At 42.8% G+C, this 20,684-nt stretch overlaps 1 protein-coding gene across 3 annotated transcripts in view; it reads right to left on the bottom strand.

The window, feature by feature from the left end:
- asic1b (acid-sensing (proton-gated) ion channel 1b) overlaps nt 1-20,684 on the bottom strand; it is a 143,769-nt gene that overhangs the window by 6,230 nt on the left and 116,855 nt on the right. For all 3 annotated transcript variants that reach the window (XM_076741298.1, XM_076741283.1, XM_076741292.1), the window contains 5 exons: nt 12,519-12,669; nt 8,868-8,995; nt 3,343-3,493; nt 2,332-2,388; nt 1,646-1,799 (listed from right to left, as the gene is read on the bottom strand). In XM_076741298.1, the coding sequence (XP_076597413.1) occupies nt 1,646-1,799; nt 2,332-2,388; nt 3,343-3,493; nt 8,868-8,995; nt 12,519-12,669 (641 nt within the window). The remainder of the gene's footprint in view (nt 1-1,645; nt 1,800-2,331; nt 2,389-3,342; nt 3,494-8,867; nt 8,996-12,518; nt 12,670-20,684) is intronic.

Below are 20,684 nucleotides of genomic sequence, written 5' to 3'. Positions count from 1 at the left end.
AACAGCTGGTGAGGCTGCGAGTCTCTCTCTGTCTGTGTGTGTGGTTTCCAGTAGAAAGACAGACCGCTGTCACAGACTTGGGTTTCACAGCAGTAAACCCTGTGCAGCCCAGATAGCAGAACACTCCCAGCTAATATTCAGCCTGCTTAGAAGTGTGGCCAGTCAAAAATGAACTGGATGGGCTGAAGTCTATCTACAGGGAATTAAAAAAGCATTTCAAGTGAGAAGTGAAAGGTTTTTGCAGCACTCTGACTACATATGGTGTAATTATCTTGTCCTCAGCAGCTCTGGCGGGAATGATAGATAAAAGATTCCACTATTATTGCACCCTCTCCCTTTTTTTTTTTTTTCCCTTGAACTATTTTTGAGCTATTCAGAAGTTTTGGCAAAAGAAACACTTACTATTGGTTGATTAATCAAGTTATGCTCTGACTGGAAGCTCCTTATTCTTTACTATCCTCAATTAGAAAATCCAGGTGAACTTCTTACAGCCTTGTGTCAAGAGATTTCAGCTTTAATGGTGTTTACTGTATGTGTGTGCGAGTGGTTTGATCCACTGAAAACAATGACAATTATCAGGTTTTATTCTTGTACGTTTGAGACTTGTCAGCACGGCGAGGCAGCCCAGTGCAGCACGAGCACATACGATGGAGCCACATCATGCTGCATTCTGCGTTCAAGTTTCGGGAGAAGCCTGCATTTACTAATTATGTCTCTAATTTCAATTAACAGCAAAAAGCTGGAAGGAGCAAATGGTTTCCTTTCTCCAGGAGCTGGTGAAACATGTAGGAAATCATTAACAAAAGCAAAAGACAATGAAAACTGGCAGAGGGCCTGCGGCATATGGCTGAGGTCCAAATCACAAAGTTAATTAGAATATTTTTTTACGCTACTGATCACAATACTGCAAATGCATTAAAAATCAAACGTGAAATGATGAAAATGATGTTACAAATTATGATGTTATAAAAATTGTGAAACTATTCAAGCAGAATGTGATCACTTCTTAATCCTTTCTGACATATACTCAATAAAAAACAGCTTTTTTGGAGGGGATGAAATAAAAACTCCTTGTAAAAGTAAAAGCAGTCATTATTTACGATTTTGCTGTATCATCAATTTGGACGACAAAGTCTCTAGAGAAGGTGAATCCTTAAAGTCCCCCTCCACCCAAAAATGTGTTTTGGTCACTGTGCAGCGTTCAACACTAGAAGATTTTCTCACATCGCGACTAGTTTGGAAGCCAGTTGCTGTCCTGACACGTCACGTGCACCGACAATGGACCTGTCTTTGCATGAATCTTAAAATATTTGGATATTCATAGATTCTGGATTTTTAATTGAGGGAGAAGGACTAGATATGCTTTTAGGAATATTTAACAAGGCACAAGTTATTATTCAAAGCAGAGAATTTGTTCTTAAAACATGTCTGGAGGCGTTCTTTAATCACAAGTCCTGCAATGCACTTAGATGACAGTTGAATGACATTGACAGGCATAATTTCCGACTGCTTTATGTGTTGCAGCTTAGCAGCCGGCAGTACGAGACGGGCTACAATGAGGAGCATAAAGCTGAATAAAAAGTGAAGCAGTGCTGAAAAATCCATGTTCATCCTTGGATAAATAAGACATAAGAATGTGACTTACGCTATGTACTGCTCTGTTTTGTTGAATTTCTTGGCAAGGTACTTTGCCGATGCTTTGCTGGGTATCTTGACAAAGGACATCTCTTTACCGTAGCGTGTCAAGTTGCATGGCGTCTCGCACACACAGTAGTCATTGTCTCTCTCGACAAGAAAGTCTGAGAAATAAAGTGGATGGAAGCAGAGAGAGAGGGAAGATAGAGAGATTTAGAGAGAGACGAGGCACGGGGAGAGATAGATGCATCGTCACCCCGGGATGACAAACAAAATGCCAGCAGAGTGAAAGGCATAGAAAGGAAACTTGGGAACAGAAGCCGCGAGGAGACACCCCAGAGACCCTTATAAGAAACACAAAAGATATAAGACACACGGCGACGGAGTGAGAGAGGCGGCAGCAGCCAGAGGCCAACACGTGAGTCTGTGTCACGAAAGAGCGAGAGATTGCAAGTCAATAAAAAACAAGCCTACAGACACGAAAGGCCTGAGAGGTATCAGCTGTTGGAGAGACGGGAGTGTGACAAGCAGAGCTCCAGGCCTGAGGTTTACTGTGTGAGAATGGCTACCATCAGGCTGAAGGAACACTATTATCTGTTATCAGCTTGGATCAGGCTCTGAACAGTGGGATATACACATTGAACAGCGCGTACACACGCATGCACGCACACGCAGCATGCTGGGTTATCTCCTTACCCAAGGCAGGATCTGCACACTCCTTGTACTGCTCCGGGGTGCAGTATGGGGCATCTCCTAAAGACAGGCAGAAGAAACACAATGTTCTCAGTCTGAACAAAAAAGAGGGAGACGGTTTCAAAAAAGCACAAAGGATGACGAGATCTGGCCTCATAATTAATTCTGTCTTCGACAGTCATTGCCGTCCTTATCACGACTGGATATTTGTTGCAAATTTGATCTCATCTCGTGACTGTTTTCATTAACCGTTGTGCCGTCGCTGCCTCTCATCACCCCTTTCCGTCTCTGTCACCCTTGTCTCCACCCCTCTCCCTCTTTCAGGAGAAAAGACATGTCTGATATGTGAAGGAAATTATTTCCCAGCTGCAATAATTCACTGCATTTTGGTTGATGCTCTTTTAAAAAATGGCTCTAATGACAGGGAGATAGGAGAGATGAATAGCAGCGGAGAGCGCAATCCACAGGGCGGAGGATTTTCACTGGGGAGTTCTTTGTAGGCTCGCATTAATCAACTGCACAATCACTATAAGATAGCGGCTAATCCTGATTATCACACGGACAGATTGGCTTGGCTCTTAATATGCAAACACAGAGCTGAAAGTGACCCTGATTGACGAGAGAGACATTAACACTCATTGGACAGGTGAGCGCGGGTTAACGGAGGCCAAATACAAATGTTTCCTCTGTGCCAAACTCCTTTTCAATTTGCCGTCTGAGATGCCATGCAGTGATTAAATGCAGGAAGTAGACAGCGAATGCCAGCTGTAATCACTGCACAAACACAGAGTGGAGATAGTTGTGTTTTCCGATTCACTGGAGTGTGAAAGTATCTGATTTTCTGCAGTCATTGGCAAAAAGCAGTTGTTCCTTCAGGATTGGTTTTGTCACCAACATTTCAAATGAAGGCATTTGCAACCACAACATCAGACGCTGTAACATCTACATCTTTTTAAGTAAATGTGGATCTATAGCATCTGTGTCCGGCCATGAGATGCCTCTTCTGGTTCCTACCAGGCATGTGGACCATCCTGCAGTTGCAGTTCTCCACCAGGTATCGCGTCTCACAGTCGATCCGGCAGGCCGTGATGCTGTAAGTGCTGAAGAAGTCTGAGTCCATCGGCGTGGCCTTGCAGTCACCCCACGGTGGAGGCAGATACGTCAGCTGGGAGGGAGAGAAGCAACAGCGCAGAACCACTTTAGCTTCAGCGCGCCGTCTGTCGAACATCCTCTCCTGTGCCCCGTTAATGCAGTCATTTGACCTTGTACTTTCTGTCAATATGGTGATAAACTACTTGCTCGGTCTATATGAGAAGCCATTGCACATTTATTGAATTTGGCACCGAAAATGAATCTTGTTCTTATTCCATGGTGAATACATGTGCATAGTGGTGCTTATTGTGGGAGCTTCTCTCCTACGCTTCTCCTCCTCCTGTCCTCCCTCTGCGCTTTCATTGTACTGCCCACTCTTCATGCAGGAAACTGAATGGTATGAGCTGTGTAGTACAGCTGTGATGTTGTAAGTTACACTCTAAATAACTTTGCTGCAGGAAAAAAAGTGTGGTGTGTTCTGTTTTCATCAACAAATGTACATTTTCTATCACTCGTGTGCAACCTGCGCTATAAAACATGCACTTAATGTAGACGTATAGGCATCTGTAATAACCACAAGTCGAACACAGAGCATTTTCAGAGCCCATCAGCTACTGTCTGGTGATGATTTAGCCTCTGAGGGCAACAGCCAACGTTTCTTGGCTCCTAGTGTCGGCAGCAGATATCTGGATAACAGACAACGGATGTCTGGGCCAAGACTTCTTGTTCCGTGCACCAGTCACTGTTGACACTCCGATTAGCAATTTGACTTTCAAAATGACAAAAACACAACATTTCGGCTAATCTCTACAAACACAGATCTGCATATGAACGCAGACACATAAAAAAAGGCTAATAAAAAGCTAAATCGTCAGCAGATGATAGCCAGTGGGTTGTGAGCATTTGTTGTGCGTTTTGGTCGATGCATTCTGCCTCTTTTACTCTCCACATGGACTGTTTATCTTCAAACAAACAAACCCCGCTCAAATGTGACTACTCGGACTACAAATGGCAACCAGAACGCTACCGATGCTAAAATCTTGCCCCTTGCCTCCAAATAATTGTTCTTATTTTTGTTCTTATTCTACTTATTGCACGCTAGCCTTTCTAGCCGAGCCTCAAGAGAGGAACCTTATGTACGTGTGAGACATAAACCTTTGAACCTTGAAGCTTGTGCATACTTTTCAGCCCAGTTTAAAATATTAGCAGCATTTATTTACATTTCAGCTACCTTTAAAAAGAAGGGCAAAAATTTCACACATTAAATGAAGTAGGAGGCTGTAAACCAGCCCCTGTGTGTTTCCATCTCATCCATTCGAACAGTGCATCACTGAGTGCTCACACAGCAATAAATTAAAGGCCACTGTTATGATTTAAGGACCTGCATTTTACAATTTGTACTGAGTGCAAGAGGCAGCCACGTGTGTCGCGCACCGGATTTGGTTACCAATAACCCAAGGCGATGTTCCACACGCACAGTAATTCACACACATACACATAAAGTACAGCACACTGGAGGAACCAGACAGCTCTGGTAAAAATGTAATCTGGAGACCGGAAAGGTTCTTCTGCTTATTTTCACAACAAGGACATCTGACAAAGTCAAACAGAACATAAAAACCATTAGAGCTGGGTAAAATGTCAATCAATGATAGGTGCTTGTGTACTTATTGACCTAATCATGAGGGCTAGACCTTCTGGCGGAGCTGCATCAATGGGTAATGACTCTTTTATGCTCAGAGGTCTGCTATTTTCTGCATTTTGAAAAGCTCCACTCAGCCATCCTAAACCTCCTTGTGGCAGCATTACTTCCCATTGGTTAAACTTCCGCAAAAGCTTAATTATGCAAGTGTGGACCGAAGTGAATGTGGCGTAAGAGATTTCAGGACAAGTTAGAGGTGCTGTTTGCTGTTTAACAACCATGAAGAAGAAAGGGCATCATGTTAAGACCGTGACCTCGATTCCCTGTTCATTAATGGACCGAGAGAGAGCAAACAAAAATGGTGAGAGGTAGAAAAAAGAGGAAAAGCCAGAGTCAGCAAAAGAGGAGGATGGAGGCAAGCTGGGAGAAGAAACACTTGGAGGGTTTTGCTATTCATGTTAAGTAGGGGGAAATGGTGGATTCTTCTTTTGTGGGATCACAGTGAGTGACAGTTTGGCCGACTGAAAAGACCCCGACAGTTTTACACTATAGGACTGCTGAAGCAGGGAGTGAATGACTGCGAGCAAACTGCATTAGATTAATGAAGCCTGCCAGCCAATGAAATAAATAAATAAATAGAGAGAGCGAGAGAGGGGAATCATATTAAAAAGAGAGGAACTGTATTAGAGGAATTGTAATGACTGTTGGAGAGGAAAAAAACCGAGGCGGCTAGTGAGATACAGAGAAAAACAAAGAGGGACAGTTTCCTGCAGACGCGACATTGGCAGCATGCAAAATCCTGCTGCAGCTCGCCGACACTGGAACACACTGGCTTGTATGGTGGACGTGGAAGGACTGAGATCACCCTCAAATCCATCCCTTTCTCTCCTCCATTCATTATGCATGGTTCTGAAGCACATTATGGGCCGGAGTATATGATTTGTCTGGCTGTATGCTCGCCATCACACCCGCAGAATTATTCACACTTCAGTGGAATAACTTACACACACTTCGTTTCACAGAAGACGGCAGACTTCCACAAGCCGACTGGGGAAAGTTTGTATTTCTATGACAATTTTAAGGCCCCAAGTGTGTAACTGTCAGACCTGACAAGGGCCCCCGGGTCTCCAAGGGACTCACAATCATGAACAGTGCCCTCAGCTGCACCGTGGGATTGGTAAATATGAGGTAATTGTATTTCACGCTGAAGGCTCGGCAGTCAATTTTCAGCTAACAAAGCAGCCCTGTCAACCTCCACCATATTAAAGGAGAATAAAAAGGTAACTGTCTTTGTCACGTTATTGACGGATCTGAGGCAGACCCTCTGCGAGAAACACAGGATTGATTCTCTGGCAAAATTATGTTTTTAACCGCCTTTGTGTGAAAGCAGAATAGCATTTGTCCTTCAAAACATGGCACAGTGCTGATAGTGCGGTGCTTAGCGTGTGGGACGCCTCATTTCAACTCCCCGGAGTCTAACAAAAGCCTTGAACAGGGCCAGTGACAAGTACGTTACTCTCCTCAATCACTGAGCCTGAAGCGGAGTATGACCGGACGATTGTGAATACACAGATTCAGGAAACATTTTGTTTAGTGGTGGAAAAGGGATTCAGATCCTTTACTTAAAAGTACCAATACAACAATGGTGAAACACTCCTTAATTATTGAAAGTCCTGCGTTTGAAGTATCAAAAGTAAAAGTTCTGCAGAATAATGTGTAGAAAGCTTTTTACTGTTGTAGCTGCTGGAGCTGGTTTTAACTAATTTATATAGTGTTTAGTGGTTCCAGTGGTTCCCAACCTCGGGTTTGGGCCCCCTCCAAAGAGCCACGAGATAAATCTGAGAGGCTGTGAGACGATTAATGGGGTGAGGATTAATAAAACACAAAGTTCCACTCCAAAAATTTATATTATGATTAAACTTTTCTGTCATCTTTGCTTTTTGGTGAAATATTGGATAATTTTACGGCTTTGAACCTTGAAAAGTTTAGAGAGGAAGTCACTTTTGGAAGTCACAATATTTGCCACTGAAAGTTAATAAAGGAGGCATAAAGCAGCACCTAAAAATGGAAATAAACAAAGTAGATTAAAAGCAATTGAGCAGCTGAGTAAATGTACTTAGTGACTGTCTTGGCCATCAGTGGTCCCTTCTCCTCAGCAACCTGCCTTTATACGATCCGTGTGAGCATCAGGTTAATGTTTGTAATGGAGGAAAAGAAACACTGCCCAGTGTTCAGTTCATGCTCGCTTTCTAAATGACGCCTTGTTTTTCTGTCGGCACCACGTCGCTGTTTGTGTACAGTAACTTCAGTGTGTGTTCAGTTCACTCTGTGACCTCTGTGACAGCCACGCAGTCTGCGTGTGGACCAGAATTTTAAAATCTGTGTCGAGCAGAGAGCTGGGGGATCGCTCTCAGCGGTTCCGGCAGTAGCCACCCTTTCAGATCACAGGGAGTAATAGGATTCAATATAAGAATAGAATTTAATGGGGTTTTAAATACATTTAAAATGTGCCTCATTTGGCTTGACATTGTTAAACCCACAGCGGGGGTTTCTGATAAACTCGCTGACTGAACAGCTTGCGCTCACTGTTTAAATTTCACATGATTGAGATACTGACTGGCCAGTGAAAGTTCAGTGAAGCTCTCAGACTGCTGCAGAGTGATGGGGAGCAGACAAGGGCAGAGCCATCAGAGCGCCTCAGATGCACCAGAGAGATCCTCCAGATGGTTGAGGATTAAGGGCAGTGAGCAGTAGAGTGTGAGTGCTTCTGGGACACAGGCCAAGGCCTCATCAGCCCCGAGCAGGGTCACCTGGGCTGTGCCGGATGTCTGAGGTCGAAAGCCCCGGAACACTCCCAGTGATCCCAGTATACATTATTGATGATGTTAGCCAGTGTATGAGCTGATGTGTGTGCGGGCTAGATGACGTGTTTGCAGGCATCCACACAAACTGATGTACAGATTGTGACAAACATCAACCAGATTTGAACTTTTGCAGCTGTCAGAGTGAAAAAGTGACGTTGAAAAAACATTTTTGCCCATTGAAAAACTGACAGCAACGTTAGATAATGAGCGTTACGTGACGGGTTTTCTGAGCCGATAGCAAAGCTACGCGGACTAAAGCAGGTCATATTAAAAGAAAAAAAAACTTTTATTTTAAAAAATCTGATCATTTTTATCTGAAGTTTTACTCATCGCTTTTTAAATCACACAGTGTCTCAGCACACATCTGTGGGCTCATGTTCTTAGATGTACTTCGACTCAGATCCTAGACCCAAACTCTGCTTGCAGCCTCCCGCTCCAGACTCCCAACTAAAGGAGACGGCGTACGTTCTGTCCAGGCCCCCGGACTCTGAATCGGCCTTCTTGTTGAATTTGTTCGCTCCCTCAGTGGCTTCCTTTAAATCTCCACTATGAACTCATCGTTTCAAACTTTGATTTTTGCAGTAACTGGACTTTCTGTGCTAGGTCACTTTTAACTTTTACTTTTATTGTACCAATCTCTTTTGCTGTATTAATGCATGTTTTTTTGTGTTTTTTTTTTTTATGAAGCACTTTGTAGTGCTATTTCAAAAAGAACATTGCAAATCAAGGTTGTTATTATTATTAATTTTATTAAAGCTGAAATGGCCCATTATGTTTGCATCCTTTTGATAGTGCAAGAAACCCTTTGATTTACAAAAAATATCACTTTGAAATCCTCAAAATTGGATTAAATGGCTTAAATTAACTTGGAGATCTTTCCCTGATGCAACATATTTTTGTACTTTCTGTTTTTTATTTCTGTCATTGTTCCCAAGACGTACCCGTTGTTCCTGACAGGAGACAAAGGTCTGAAACCCCGGCGCCACTCCAAAGCCCAGCTGGTCTATGAACGGCGGCTCGTCCTGGGTGTGGATCTGAACTTTGATCCCTGCTTCAAACGACGTCTCGTCTGTTGACAAGAAGAGGTTGGGACATTTACAACAGAGATGATGATGATTTGTATGCACACATTGGCCCGCATGATCTGCCCAGCAGCAACTGTTGCTAATCAAATGTAGAAAAGGCTTTGCAGCGGGGGAATATGTTTCAGCCAGTGAGTGAAAAACAAGCCAGAAACAAAAAAGGAAAAAAACACAAGAGCTTCAAAATATCATTAACTTGCAGTCTTCTTTGAACTAGAAAGAGGCTTTCCGCGGAGTAATTGCTTATGCATTAGGTTTACCTATGGACTTCCAGGGATGACAAACACACTGTGATCTTTGAGGAGTTAACAAAAGCTGGGATGAGGAGTGAAAGGATAAAGATGATGGACCTCCTAAGCAGGGCGGTTGATGACATACCCCACAGGACCCTTATTTACTGCACGGGGAAATGAAAGTGAATGGATAATGACGATGAGGATAAAAAGCAAATCAATACAGCTGACAGTTTCCTTTCCAACAGCACTTTGCTGTATATATTCTAAATGAAGCAGATTGCCTCTTTGATACCAAGATTGGAGGAACATCACAATGATGTGGTGATTCAAACCGGCACTTGTGCAAACATATTTCCATCACATTTGCAGATACCTGGTACTGCTTATCGTGGTGATGGCAGGCTGGATTCAACAGATTTAGTTCCTTTGAGCGCTGGCTCGGGGATAAAGTAGGATGTCTGCTTCCTGCCGCCTTTCCTCCCCGCTTGTCACTCGGTATCGTCTTCTAAGTGCCAGGCTTTCTCACTATTTTCAATTAAAGAGCTCAGGGATGCAGCTGGAATTCAGCACGAGAGCTTTGACAAAGAGCGACAGACTTTAACTGTTACGCATTGCTCTTGTGAGACTGGGTACAAAGCCATTTCTGCAAAGACAACTGCTTGAGGCTTGGAGCAGCACATATACATGAGTGTGCCCAAACTCCTTTCATCTTTAAGTCATGGCCATCTGTCATCCATTTGGAATAATGATATTTGGACTAACCTCACAGCTACTTCATTGGCTGTGCTTTGTTGCGAAAGAAGTTCTGGTGTGCAGTAATTACAGAAGAAAATAACATACTGTAGCCATGAGTTTAAGCTTGTCAGGCTGCAGAGAATCTCATTTTCTAAAACCACATCATCACACCTGCCAACCCGTATTTACTTTCATTTCGTTTTGTTTGTTAACTTCATCATCATGCTGAGCTCTCGGTATTATTCGACCAGGACGGGGGCCTCACTGGTTCCCACTGTTTCCTGATGGCATAAAGGGTTTGACACACCGGGCCGTGTTGTTTCTGAGAGGAGTGAACATGATCTGTCTGCGTCCGTCTGTGTCTGCTCCCGTTTCCTCCCGCACTGCAAAGACATGCAGGTGAGCTGAAGTAAAAACGCTAAATTGCCTGTAGGTGTGAAACTGAGTGCAGTGAAATGTTAGACTGACACTTTCTGGCCTGATCAGCCGTGCGTACTGACACGTGCGCTTAAACCACGTGTAGATTTCTGCATACAGAATCTGAACGATCATTTTTTTCATGTGCAGCGAAGCCTTAGTCGAACACGACACACGAACCCTAAACTCTACTGTCGACCATATAATAATGCATAGATTGTAAACTATTGTTCCTGAACACATTTTTGCTTTTATTTAGAAAACAATCACCTGTTTCAAAGTGACATTATCCCTTTAATACCTCTATTCCCATTGGAGGTGTGACATAAACAACATCTTGCATGGTGGGCAGAACACACAACACAGAAATATCACTATAACGATGTAGGGCAACACTTACTACTTTGCAGGACCATCTCTGTCTTGTTTGCTACTTTTTTTCCAGAACAAGTAGCTCTACTTTTAAGCTATTCCGATGTGTTCACCATATTTGGCTTGCTGGAGGTGTTTCTGTATATAAATGAGCCTCTTAGTGCACAAGGAGACGGATGAATCGGCCAGTTTCATCATTGTTCATTGTGTGCAGTTGTTCATGTACGTGTTTGATAAATATCAATTTTCTTGTCCTCACAGACAGTTCCCACGCACACACATCCAGAATTTGCATGCTTTGATAAGTGAGACCCCAGGTGTTTGAACTGGCACATCATGCACTGCAGGGCACTCAGCCAGATTAAACAAACAGGAAATAAATGCTGCTGTAATGGGCCTAATAAATGGTCAATCCGCATCATTATGGCAGTAATGACAAAAGCATCAGGTGTCTGGACTAACACGGTCTGATATTAAAGGAACCTGTGGCTGACATTTTTCCTGACTTTAAGACAATCGTATCTTGTTTTGTTAATTCCTACTGCTGTCTAGTAGCCTCACTGTAAGACACACTTTTAACGAGTAATTAAGAGCACTGCCAGCAAAATTCATTGAAAACTGCAAACACTTTGTGATGACAATAAAGTCCAGCATGCAAAGTGATTGACAATAATATAATAATGACATCATGCTAAAATAATTTTAACGATGAAAAGCATGTGACTGAAGTACGTGACTGTATTGTACTGTAGTTATCCCATCCTTAGGTTTCCACCACATCCCTCCAGTAAAACTCTTTCATCATTTAAATCTTACATAAAGAACATTAGATATTAACATTATTAAATAATTTAGGCTTTGAGTACATGCAGCTTTAGATTTAAATATTAGTCTCATATCACAGCTTTGTGTTTCCTGCTTAATTATAACTGTGAACACGGAGTTCCTGCGACCACTGAACTGTCTCCCTCCATTCATGTCCCAGTGCATATCAAATATTGATGGAAATGCACAGCAACATATGCAGCTGCATTTAAAATCAGAGTTTCAGGGTCTGCTGCAGCAGCACAGAGGAGACTCAACTGTGTTGATGATGGGTCGGCCCTGACTGGAAGAGCCTGTCCATTGATTTTATATCCGGCAAATGGTTCTGCTCTTGTTTGATTTATGCGGACTTGAAGGCTAACTGACAAGTGATACAATTATATTACAATGAAATAAAATTTCCGTGATCAATATCCATCTGTCTTTATACAGATTAGTCAATAACATCGCCGGGACACAGCAGATGCATTTCAAATGAGCAAAGGGTGCATTTTTCAGGATCATCACTCATAAATAAGTGTGTGTTAAGAGGAAGCGTACAGTGAGGAGAGTTGAGAGGATTTCATATTTCAGGTGCATACCTGAGCTGACATTTGCTGGAGACAAAACACATTTTAACCTATTTGGTACGCTCATGTTCACCACACTAAATGGATTCAGGATTCACAATCATTGTATCAAAAGTGCCTGCAGCGAACGCATCACAGCACAGTCGGCCTGACTAGCAGGGATTCCCTGAGATGGATGTCTCCCAGCACCAACACTGAAAATAACTGGCCACTCTGGTGTTTAGTTGATTAAAAAAACTTTTGAACTCAAGTCCTCGCTTAAGGGCAAACAAAAACACCAATCTTGTGATTTTAGCTGAGGTCTTCAGAACTGGGAATGGGATGTTTCCTGCAATGTGTCCTCAAGGTAATCTTACCAGTTTCTCCCCATACAGGCAAGTATTCATCCTGCTGGATATCCAACATCAGCTCCAGGCCGTTGCCCATCCCACCCTTCATCGTAACCAGGAGCGGCCGTCCATCTTGGCCCGAATTGAAGGTGTAGCACTTCCCATAGCGTGTGAATATCTGAAATACATGAAGAGACAAACACACAGGGATTTTAGTGACATGTGGAAGCAACACGATTACAGGACAGACTGGGAGCACCTCAGTTCTGGTCCAAAAGTAAAATCACAGTGTGCAGCTGAAAGCGTTTAATGCTTGTGGAGTGGAGATAAAGGTAGTGGCAAGCAGGGGATTGTTTCAGAAGCAGCTGAAAAGCACCTACAGTAACCTGCTCTTGTTAGGCTGTCAGCCGCAGACCTCAGAGGTCTTTGTGTTGAAATGCTGTTGACAAACTGAGCCCTCACCCCTCTCAGTACTGCATGATACAGGATGTGCTTGAGTGAATATGACACGACTTTTATTTCAGAGCGGGATATCCTGTGCCTGAGAAATCTCACACACGACTGCTGGCATCAGAGGAAATCTTGCAAAAGGTGAATGAAGTTCTTGTCTATCCCCACATACAGGCTGATTTCTGTTCCTGAATAAGAGGAAGCGATGATTAGAGCTGGAGCAATTTGTCGATGAATTGATGGGTCCGCTGACAGGAAATCAAGCAGCAACTATTTGAAAGATTTTTGCCTTTATTTGATAGAGAGAGGAGAGTGACAGCGTGGAAAAGAGGGAGAGGACGACGCGCAGCAAAGGGCCTCAGGCCAGAATCGAGTCCAGGCCGATGAGGCGAGGACGCAGCCTTGATTCTTGTTTACATGTTTCTGCATTTCTTTGTGACTTTCTTTGTTTCTTATGAAAGGAAACTGAGCATTTTTTTTTTTAGGATTTTGGACTGTTGGTCAGATAAAACAAGCAATCTGAATACATCTCCTTGAGCTCTGGGAAAATGACATTTTTATTGGACCAAATGATGATGAATCAGTGTAATAACTGGCAGATCAATGCATTCTGATTTTTTTTTTTTTTTGGTTGCAGGCCTAATCATCATCACATCTAGTGCTGCAACTAACAATTATTCACATTATGTATGTCTTGTACGCCCTCCACCTACTGAAGCTGACATCTATAAATATCTCACTTTGCCTGCGTAACAGTCCATAATCCCAAAATATTCTGCTTTATACAATGGAAAACTAACAAAACCAGCAAAGAACACTTTCAAGAAGCTAGAACCAGTGAATTTTCGCCATTTCTGCTTAAAATCTATGAATAGTTCAAATATCAAATGATCACTGAGTTCACTCTTTTTCTCACCCAACTGGATTCAAAGCATCTTGAAAAAAGGAGGCCAGATCAAGTGAGCTCAACATGCTGCTGTTCCACTTTTATCTCCACAGTATGACAGAAACATACAGATGAAACCTGGAATTCACTAAACATGGTGCAGTCTCGTCAGATCCTAACGATGCCTGCCCTCAGATGCCTGGAGTGTGTTGTGTCCTATTAGTTGATCTGGCAAATACTGCACAGTAGTGTCTGCTGGACATCTGCTGGACTGTAGAGTGCAGCAGGGAACTGTGACCTATTGGCAAAGACATGATTTCCAGTGAACTAATGGATGTGTAATCAAATCATAGACATTAGCAAATGGAAAACTCTGGCAAGGATCCAAACAGAAACGTTCCTCTACTTTGTTGTCAAGCCACATGATTGCGAGCCCTGAATCAAGGCATCCCAGCTCACAATTAACTTATTATTAACCTTCAACATTTTGACATTCATACGAGGAAACGACAAAAGGAAGTGGAGGAGGCTTTCGTAGGGAAGAAATGACAAAAGGAGCAGAAAAATAATATCTGAAATAAGTCTCCTCCTTCTTGGCCTCCACTCTTTGTCTAAATTCTGCACTCAGAACATACAATAGAGATAAGGCTTAATTGTAAGATTGCAGTGCAAATAACTACATCACAACACAGACAGCTGGTACAAAAGCTTTTTTTTTTTTTGCTGAATGACTAAAAATGTTGAAGCGGGATTTCTTTTGAATGCACCGTGAAGACCTTGGGAGCACACAAGGAGGAATTTATTACATGGGTGACTTGTGAGTCAGACATTAGCACTTCATGACAAATTACTCAAATGTCACAAACACTAGCCGCATGGAGGCGAAAACACTGCAGCCATGTCGCACAAAGGAAAAGTTAGCATAATGTGAATCCTGCTCACTGAAGAATGGAGAATGAATCACATGGATGGATCGCCTCTCGGGATGCGGTCATATAGGAGCTTTTCAGACAGAAATTGATGAAATGTAATAAAAAGCCTTTTGATATTTGGATGCAACATGAGATGTGACCTTTGAAGTGGCAAAAGCAAATGGCCGCCTATGTGTAGTTACCTCAGAGCATGACACAAACATCAGTAAAAGGCCCCTGAAATCCATCTCAGTCCTGGAGTTGCCTCAGACCATAATCAGATCACTGTTTATCATTACTCTTTGGAATATAAGACAGGGAAATCTAATGATAACATGGCACCGCCTGCATCGGCTGCACAAAACATCTGAATGCGTAAAACCTGCAGAAAAAAAAGGTCTTTGAATCTCCTCTGAGCCTTCTTTAAGGACAGATTTTCCCTGCAACAGCCAAACAAGCCACAGTTTACTGAAAAAATTCCAAACCAGCCAATTTGTTAGGACAATTTCTGTCCAAGGTTTTACCCGTTTACCGCTTATAAAGGCCGATTCTTCACGTGACAAGTTTGAACGTTCAGAAAAAGAGGCATCGCTGCTCACAGTGACAAGAGGAAAGCATTTGGCAGATACAAATAAAAAAAAACAGTGATAAGATTGTTCATGATTGTGTGGAAGTGCCTGCTTCTCAGCGAGCACGCGTCCGAGCACGCACACACATTTGTACGATAGTAAGAATGAGCACGCTTACAAGGGAGGGTGTGTGTACAGTACTTGTGTGCATGTGTGCAACCACCCCTGCTTGCCATCTGTGTGTGTGTGTGTGTGTGTGTGTGTGTGTGTGTGTTGATAATGTGGTGATTGACTACAGGAGGCCTGTAGTCAGAGTTGCTGTGGTAACCAGGAGATTGTGCTGGCTGCACGCACTGAGTGAAGAGCAGCAGCAGTTGGTGCCTGTGGTGACCTTGGGGAGTCAGGATCTCCATTGTGTTCTGTACCTTTGAGGTTTGTGCTCAGTCTGAACATGCTTCTTCATGTCTGTCTGTCACACAGCCTGTCTGCATCGTTCAGTGTTGTTTGCAGTGTTTGTGCAGCATAAAATTCCCAAAACACATCCTGACAATTCAGCAGGAGCTCTGCCTTATTTTGGAAAAGCGTAACCTTTCATCAGAAACAGAACCCCCCCCCCCCCCCCGCCCAAAAAAGCCTTAAAAAACCGAACCAGAAAACAGAAGAAAAATTGAAACCTAATTTATTTTAAATTAAACGGAGCAAGAGTGAAATAGCTCTGCAGAGAGAGAGAGTAAACATTTAAAACCTGATGCTATTAACCTTTTTACTCAAATACATTTAGTATTAGGGGTGAACATACTGTTTACTTGTGACAACTAAGCAGCTTTTCTGAAGGGATAAATCTGGTATTACATTTGGCTCTTACACAGCTCAACACTTAGCCTTATACGTTTCATTTAAAATGAGAATTACTGTGTCTTCTAAACTTGTACACGCAGAAATCAAATATTCAAATCGCGCCCACCTATGAGGAAAAACACTGAGAGAGACATCACCCTCTCCTGTTCTCGTAGGGTGTAGAAATGTCACTGTCTCCCTCGTCGATAAATAATTCACAGACAGACAGCCCGAGACTGTTGAGAAGGCCCTCGGCTATCCTTCACATGACAATGTGACAAGGATGCACAAGCTGTTCCCTAAAGTTGCCAGGGAACCACTTTCCCCCCTCTCCATCAGAGCTGAGCACAGAGGTGCAATGTGTTATGACAGTTACAAAAACACACACCTATGAAAGGTTGTCTGGGCTTTACTTGGCACTGAATCAGCTCAGCTAAAAATAGGCTTTTCTGATATTCTCACTGTGTTACATGCAAAAAATTTATGATCAACAAGCAGAATGATCAAAATGAAAAATGAACTACAATTAACCAATCTGATGTTGTGTCAACGACATCTATGGATTGTGTTGTAGGTAGATACAGTATCTACTGAAATTAGCGTGCTAACCGGCTAGCCCCGGTCTGTCCTCGTAACACCACTATTTACCTCAAGAGGTGATAGCGAGTCGCTGTAGCGTCAAGTCTACCCTCAGTCCAACATGAGAGGGCTTACTTTAACCTCGTCAATCATGTTGAAGGTGCTGCTTTAAGGACAGGTAGTCAGTGAATAGAACAGTAAACACAAAGATGGCTGAAGCTCTTGAAAATTGACCATTACCACCACCACCAGCACCCGCCCCCAGCAAGAAACCACATTCAGTGGCAAAGAAAAGAAGCAAAGTGAGAGTAAACATTGCTGTTGCTTTCTGGAGACAGCTTTCGGCCAGTAAAGGTATGAAGCTTAATGCTGAACTTGCAACGTTTCTCTCAGACTGGTAAGTAAACAGCTGTTCATGCTAACACTGGCTATTCAGCGCTAGCTTACAATGGGAGGGACTGTACATGTCCTTGTGTGCAGTGTTGAGTTTGAATTCCACAGGGGGCCAATTCTTACACATGACACCTTTAAACCTGCTGAGCCTGAGCTCTGCATCTTCACACAATGCTGGTATAGTCTGTCGCCACCTGGTAAATCTCTCTGTATTTCACACTATACCACAGTTTTTAAATTAGTTCCTGACAACTTCCCTGCGCTGGGACACCAGTAGTAACGCACTACATCAACTAACAATGATTGGTTTGCCAGAGCTGAAAGGGGCAGCAACCGTAGTAGCGGAGTTGGGTGCAGCAACTAGGAACATGATGGAGCCTAGAGCATAATAAGCATGTCAACAGCGTTTTTGTAATTACTCTTGCTGCCTGAAGGGGGAGAAAAAACTCAACACTTTAATGAGTAGATAATGAACTGTGCAATTAACTTTTTCAGTGTATCCACTCCTTGTTGTCAGTGTGGGGAGGGAGTGTCGAACAATAAAAGGAGCATTTTACACTACAACTCACCAAAAGCAAAAAATACACCACAGATTGGAATCAATACTTCTACACCAGCTTCATCAAAAACTGAACATTACTGTAAACTTCTCAAATCGCTCCTAAACAATATCACCTCGAGGTACATTGCGAAGTTGTTCTGGAGCCTCCGTGCTTATCACACAGTCCTCATCAACAGGTGAGAATCCAGAAAAGCTGATAAACAGGCCTGAAGGTGGGATTTTCTTTGTCAGCTGCTGTTTCCAAGGTAAAGAATCCACTTTGATCGTTAACTTTCAATGCAAGGTGGATGAGAGGCGGCTCTGAATCGTAAGAGTCATCATCAAGCTGGCAACTGAGCAGACTCAATCAGCAGATGAGGACCGTGTGATGCTGCCAAATGCTCCAGAGAAGCTATGTACCTTGAAGTGAGATTGTTTTGTCATCATTACAAATGTAATATTTATCACAGGACATTATATTGCGGGAGATTATTCTGTCCACCTGTTGTGCGACACCTTCCAAGATGCCTCTGCTAGCTGTCAGAGAGCAGGTGTGAGCTAAATGTGTAGGTACAGAGAGCTGAGAGCATACTGTGAGTTTTTCCAGTCACAAACAGTCAAAACTATTAAATAAAATGCGCATGGTTGCACTGCTTTGTGCACTAATGATGCTGCTGCTGGTAGGAAAAAATAGTTTAGAGGATTTTTGCCTGTAAGACTGTTAAATCTGTACTGATCAGTACATTTATGTTTGATGTGACAGCAGTCACTTGGAGGGATGAACTCTGCAGTTTCTCTCGGCTGTACACAGTTTTTTTTTTTTTTTAGCATCTTCCAGCTAATTTTTTTTGGTTTAAAGCCTGCAACTTAACGGTTTTACGGACAAGCTGTTTTCAGTGAAAAACCTCTGACAAATATACTGTACATGGGGTGCCCTCAAAGCTCAGTTGGTAGGGTGTGCACCCCATGTATTGAGGCTGTCAGTCCTCTGCAGTGGCTGCAGGTTCAACTCCCACCTGCAGCTCATTTGCTGTGTGTCTATCATAAAGGCTAAAAAGCCCAAATTATAATAATAGATTTATATATATACTGTACACTAGCTACCCAGCATCACACAATAGACCAACAAAGTTAGCCACTGGCTGGTGAAGTTATTTTATGTCAGAGTCTTATAGTGCTGCCACCAAATGGCCCAAACAGCAGTTAATGCAGGTTTAATAATCAACTTCACAAATTCAAAGTCGTGATGAAGAGATGATTCATCTTCACTGTTGTTTTAGATGGTTGAAACTTCATCTCCTGCTACACATTATTGTAGCCACTCGGTCAACATTAAGCATATTGTAGCTTTGGATGCCTGCTTGGTTATTTATATTAGATAACGAGCAAAAAACAAACACATATTGAACCCACAAATCCACTGTTGTTGCTCGTAGCTGTAGCAGTTTTTTTGTTTTTAGCGTTGATTTTTGTCCCAACATTTCATCCACAAATCTACAAAAAAGAGAGAACCCATGACACTGATGACCCGGACAGAGAGTCAATACACCTCCAGTTAGACCTCCCAGTAAGATTTAAGCAAACTGGGTGGAAATCTGGCAGATCGATAGGGTGCACAGGAGGGACAGAGGATGACTGCATGTTCTAGGATGGATTTTGTAACTGAAATCAATGTCTGAGACTTACCTGCCTGATGAGAATTAAGCATGCGTGTTGTTGAAGCACAGATAAAGACAGATGCAGCACTTGCGAGGAGGGAAGGAAAGAATGGATTGATGAGGCCAGTGGACCAAATTTATGGAGTTTCAAGAAGGACCGGCAACGTGGGGGGCCTCCTGCACAGAAGTCAATACATCCTGAAACCTATTGTATGCAGACAGGCTCCCCTTCCTCCTCCACACCTCACTTCTCAAGTGTGACTGATTCTATTGGCCTGACTCATGCCGACGGCTCATCTCGCCTGCCCTGAGGCTAAGCAAGGCATCATCGATTATCTATGCACCAGCACATATCCCCAATACTCAGACCTCAACATTATGTTTATCTCTGAAATAGGTTGCTGTTGCTTGGTCACCCTTTGAAAGACATGAAGCGTTTTCTAAATAGGTTGGAAGGAAGAAATGTGTTTGTCTGTGATAACTTGTTTTGTTGTTCCAGATTCAAATTTGCGAAGAAATAAAAGCATGTGTTTGATGAATTATTCGGGGATATGGTTCGATGACACAGAGACTGAGGGCTGCCACCGAGGCAAGCAGCTCCAAATTAGAAATTTCCCTCAAAACATAAAATAACCCTCAGTCTTGTTGGCTGCAAGCGGCAAAGAAAAAAAAAACTGATTCCCCAACATCAAACTGTGTTTCAAACACAGAAGAAAATCTACTTAACTGAAAACAAATTTGGGTAATGAGGTGGGAGAGAGGGGAACATTTGGCTTTCGCATTGTTCTCCAGGCGATGATGGAGTGCAATCAATGGGGCTGCAGTTTACCAATGAGGCCAACGCTAACTGTTTTCCATCACAGTGTCGGTGAACGTTGTAAAGCGTGGCTAAATGAATCAAAAGTCTTCATTAGGGGCAGACTGGTCTCTTGTGAGCACAGGACTATCCGCACATTGATCGAGCACTGATGGACTACAGAGGAGGAACCCCTTCAGACCATATGGTGAACACAGGAGACTGCTGTGTTTTCCAATCACCTCTGATGAGATGATTCAACTTTTGATATTGTTTTTCGTGGGATTTACAGCCATGATTTTCCACAGTGTCTGTGAAGGAAACAGTGAGCCAAAAAGAGAGAGGCACCAAAGGAGCGTGTGAAGGAGTGAGAGAGAGTGAAGACCAAAGAACAGATGCCATTCTGTGAGACATTTTAAAATGCAAATATCACACTACCAACATCAGTGTTGTCAAGCCTGTCAATTTAGGAAAACTACGAGAATAATCCTGGAACATTATGGAGACTGTGAGCAGAAATTCAATTAGGTGAGATAAATCATTGTTAACTCTCCCTGGAGTGCAGCACGGCAT

The sequence above is a fragment of the Chaetodon auriga genome, chromosome 2 (genome assembly GCF_051107435.1).
Source record: "Chaetodon auriga isolate fChaAug3 chromosome 2, fChaAug3.hap1, whole genome shotgun sequence".
Classification (NCBI taxonomy): Eukaryota; Metazoa; Chordata; class Actinopteri; order Chaetodontiformes; family Chaetodontidae; genus Chaetodon; species Chaetodon auriga.
This window is presented reverse-complemented; position numbering and strand designations above follow the sequence as displayed.